At 47.3% G+C, this 4,758-nt stretch overlaps 1 protein-coding gene across 1 annotated transcript; it reads right to left on the minus strand.

Moving 5' to 3' along the window:
- Window positions 1-413: 413 nt before the first annotated feature.
- H6S33_011986 (uncharacterized protein) lies at window positions 414-4,243 on the minus strand (the record flags this gene model as incomplete). Its single annotated transcript, XM_044843347.1, has 6 exons — window positions 414-775; window positions 839-917; window positions 993-1,405; window positions 3,944-4,026; window positions 4,089-4,111; window positions 4,181-4,243. Coding segments are annotated over 6 exons (1,023 nt in total), but the record flags the coding sequence as incomplete, so codon positions are not given.
- Between the last annotated feature and the right edge of the window lie 515 nt (window positions 4,244-4,758).

The raw sequence follows: 4,758 nt of genomic DNA on the forward strand, positions 1-4,758 counted from the left end.
TGGATCATCAAAAGGTCTGGTATAGTAGGATGCCAACTAATAGACTTGATAGGGTTCATTTGGACCAAAACTGCATATGGTCTAAGTAATTTTAGGGACCAGATCCAAACTGTTGTTGGCATACTGTCATTTCGGGTTGCAATAAGATTCCCATCAGGCTTATTAAAAGCAATTGTAGAGATGCCATTCTTAGGCTGAGTGTCTCCTGGGTTAGGTGTAATCATTGGCAGCGTCGTGGGTTGTTGAACTTGGGCGTAATGACGTTCCTTTGGAGACTTGATACATTCAGACCATACAGTTACTCCTGGGAGTCGGATAGTTCTCGTATGATTCATCTCAATTACCTATTTACCCCACACATGTTAGCCCAATTGCAAATTTTCCCAAACGGAATTTCCCGAGCGATTATGTACCGGAGAAAAAGTATAGTTGCTCAAGAATGCCAATCGTCCATCATAACTTCCAATCGTCAAAAAATCCCCGCCTGGACTCCACTCCACGCTCTTGACGCCCAAACCCTCACATGGCTTCTCATAGGTCCTGTAAAGATGTCCGTCCGCAGTGTATACCAAAACCTTATATCCAGAAGCGGCAGAGTCCCATACCGCAATCCAACGCCCACATGGAGACCATTTTAGGCCTTGGGCATCCAAGGTAGGAAGCTGAAAGCTTGACGCCAGTTTATAGGTAGTGTGTTGATGAACACTGATAACGTCGTGTGTTGCCGAGCGCGTAAGCAGGGCATAGTGAGAGGTGCAGGGGCGATAGCCATAACCTAATGTTATACTTGGTTAATATCGAGGGGCGTAGGATGGATGTCGTAAACGACTGTACTCACCCTTTGTCGGAAACTTTGGGTTAAGAATCTCGATTTGTTTTGATGTATTCAGATTCCACACAGTTACCTTGAGCTTTTCCTTGCAATGCATGTTAGTTTAAGGTCACTTTGGTGAGAAAGCCATCAAATACCCCCCATGCCCGATAAGTCTTACCTGAAATTCTGAAAATACAACCACTTCGTCCGCATTTCTGCCAAACTCGACATTCTTAATTCCCCCGAATCCTTGGTTGATACAAACGGTCCATTTCTCATCGTCGACATCGTATACATGTATTGATTGCTCGTCTGCTACCAGAATTCTTTGCCGTCCTCCACCTTCTGACTCTGACTTATCAATCCCGCTTCTTCTTTTCCCTATCAATGGAATACCATGCCATGCTGGCGATGAGAAGGATCCGTCCAAGTAGGGAGACCATCTGACAAAGTTTATTCGTGATGCAAACTCGGGATTTAGATTTATTACCCGCTTTACCTGGAGAGTGGTTGTTGATCGAAGAATGAGTTTGGGGTGAACGATCGATGCTATTAAAGAACCATTTGGCGCAGGTTGGGCGCCATTAAAACCTTCAGTTCACCCAACGTATTAGCAGGCAATTTCATCAAGAACCAAATGAGGGGCAAACATCGGATGAAGGATATAAGGAAAAGGATGCCTACCACGAAACACTGTCGAAAACTCCATACTTTGCTCGTTCAGAGCAGATGTTCTTTCTTCCTGAGTTGTCTGTGGTTTTGTTGTGTTGCTTGTAGGGTGTGTGGGTGTGCAAAGAGAGGAAGGGGTCAGAGTAGACTGACTCCCACTGCTGGGTGTCTGGCCGACGACGAAACGTGGTCACGCTTGCCTTGACTGCTAACTGTATCCTAAAAGCGAAATGATATGTGGTAGATTGACGTAGGTACCAGTCGATGGATCAGTGGCCTTTTTTCTCTCTCTCTTGGTATTTGCAGCGCAAACGGGGAGTGACCCTGAACAATCTTGGGCGTATTGAGGAGAAAACTGAAGTCGCAAAAGGCCCGGCAAGGGCAAGAGTAGAACGGACAGAGACGGGGAGGGAAACCGATCAAAAGACAAAACACCGATTCCAAGAAGGAGACGGAGAGAGAGGGGGAGCGGTGGTAGATGGTGGAGGGCGAGATAATTGGGATTGGGGGCCAATGGGGGGGAGGGGGGAGGGGGGGACCGGCAGTAGTGACTCTACGCTAGGAGGTGTCTGTGTTTGCCTACTGCCTGTTTTTTTTGTTTTTTTTATCCTAGCCTTTTCTCTTGGTCTGGCTTGTAATTCACTTTTTTTTCCCTCCCTTCTTGTGTGTGAATATTATCGACGCTATGCTATTTTACTCTTTAGTAGCGTCGAGCACTGTGGGTGTGGTTGGTGGGTGTAGTGGAGCTGGCAGGAGGAGGAAGGCGTAAGGGAGAAGCGGATGAGAAGGTATTGGAAGTGATTGACGATTGACGGTCACAGCAGGTAGAAGACTGGTAGGTTAGGTAGCAGGAGTAACAATAGGTACTCTGGCGCAGTGGTATGGGTAGACAGATAGAATCCCTAATATGGGAACGGTGGGTCAAACACAGCCAGCCGCAGCAATCAAGAGTATGAAGAAGCCTGTTGTAGCAAGGTTGGCGCGTCCCGAGATACACGGGGGGACAGTTGACGATGAACGGACAAAGACACACTCATTCCTCGAAAAATAATTATGGCTGTAAGGGTTGGGCGGGCCAGATGGCTTTGCTTTACTTGGGGAGGAGCAGGAGGTGGTGGGTGGAAAGGTCTGGTGAGTATGGAATGGATCTTGCCAGTAGACAACGGCTGGTATGGATCTGCTATGGTGACGAAAGATGAAGGCAGGGGTTGGTTACTCTGAGTTGAGTTGAGTCTCTACATGTAGGTCTTGAGGCCTTCTAGGTACATTGTATCTAGAGCACCTTACCCACCTGTGTCCCTACATACATGCTCCTAGCTCACTCCCGGGAGGTAGGCCATGCGCTTGCTTCCCTGGTCCGCTGTTGTGTCGATGTCTCACGCTTCTGTTCAGACTTCCCCAACGCAATTTCGCAGTTTCAGCCGAAGCAGATAACGTCACTCCCGTCAAGGGTCCACTCACACTTCCAGCCACGCATCGGAAGCACCCCTATACCAGCGGCTCTTATGCTCTCCTCACATTTGCCAAGAAATATCGATCCACGCAACCCTTCCACGAAAACAAGAAGTCCTAACACCAGCCGGTCCGTTCTCAGCTATTTCAGGTTGAAAAATCACCTGTTACCAAACACATTTCCACACCCCCATCCTACACCTCATTCTCGATATACTCTACTGTAGCGCCGGGTTAAGGTAATCTTGTTTTATGAACTCTTGAATTGAAAGAAAAAAGAAAAAATGGACGCGTAGGTACGGTACAGCGTTCGCGATTATCATAAACATCAAGGAAAAACTCACATTCCGTTCGTTCGCCATCGATTCGCATGTCTAATCCAATATCTTCCCTCTAAAAAAAATACATTTTGACCATATTCGGCTGAGCAAAGAAATGTCGACTTGATCTCCAGGATCATCAATCACTCTCTCTCACGAAAAGCCGGTCCTTTACTCAGCCATACGAGACTCAATGGGGGCCGTTCTCGTGATCAGAGGCAGCCTCAACAAATTTGCGAACAGGAACAGTACAACAACCAACGAGAAAGAGAAGGCGGAGATGTGAGATGGATGATACGAATAAACGACTGGCGAATACAGGTTTCATCAGCCTCGAGACAAGTATATCATGTGTACCTACTGGTAAGTACTCTACTCTCTGTTTTGTACCAACCCCACTGCCACACTTAGTCCCCTCAACTTCGCGGTTGTCATCCAATAGACCCCCCCCTAGGCCCTGGTCACTCTTCTCCCCCACAAATGAATCCTCCAAGGCAACCGTTGCTTGGTAACTCTGCACAGACGTCATCGCCACGACCTCATGCACGACAATACCCTTCCTTCTACCATCCCTCCCTCCTCTTGTCCAAGGCCGACGGCTTCACGGAATCCGATCAATTTTTTCTTATTCATCGCTCCAATCCCCGCCCAGAACAGCCACCCCGTCCCTAACTTATGAGTTCCTCACCGACAGTTCTTTTCTTCCGGATATCTACCGGCTTGGCGGAATTCGGGACTGAGGCTTTGGCTTTCAAAGGCCGATGATCGTCACTACAAGAGGCGTTTAATAATACAGCACATAATAATAACAATAATAATAATGAAAATAATACATTGGCTCCCAAATCTCCTCTTTCTGTAACAATTATCGCCAACAGAACCAAAATGATTTTTAAAAAAACTTTCCTCCGCCCTATGCACGTACGGCACCGATCTTCATTGCCTCGACTGTAACCTGGAAAAGATCCTCTCCCTTGCGATTAGACATGACCTCACTGTCCTCATTTTAAGGATTTTGCGACCTAGGTCATCCCGTTTGCTATTTGTAGAGTAGCGATGCATGGTCCTCACAGGAGGGATCCTACAGAACATCCACCCCTCTCCGCGGCTGGTGCGCTGAAAAGAACCCCGCTTTAAATACTGATAAACAGCGCGCGCGGTTGGGATCGTTCGTCCATCCATCCATCCATCAAAGGCTACAGCAATCGGTGGACAAGGCGTATGTGGGGTTTATCAGTTAACCACCTACAGACACTCGCTATCTCTACACTGTCTGGACAAAATATCGCAATATTCCTTGCCAGTTGCACGTTACTCGCGGCTATCGTGTAACTGCTGCCGTTCAACATCTCGATAAACTAGGAGAGGAAAAAGCGGATGGCCTAAACCATCACTTAAAGAAGTTTCCTTGGACCCTTTTGTTTTTTCCACGTGCGCTAGCACCAGTAGAAAAATTCAAAATTAAAAGTGGAGAGAGTGTGCCAAGAAGAGTAAAGAGAGAAA

This window comes from Morchella sextelata (assembly GCF_020137385.1).
Source record: "Morchella sextelata strain SCLS chromosome Unknown scls_7, whole genome shotgun sequence".
NCBI classification, from domain to species: Eukaryota; Fungi; Ascomycota; class Pezizomycetes; order Pezizales; family Morchellaceae; genus Morchella; species Morchella sextelata.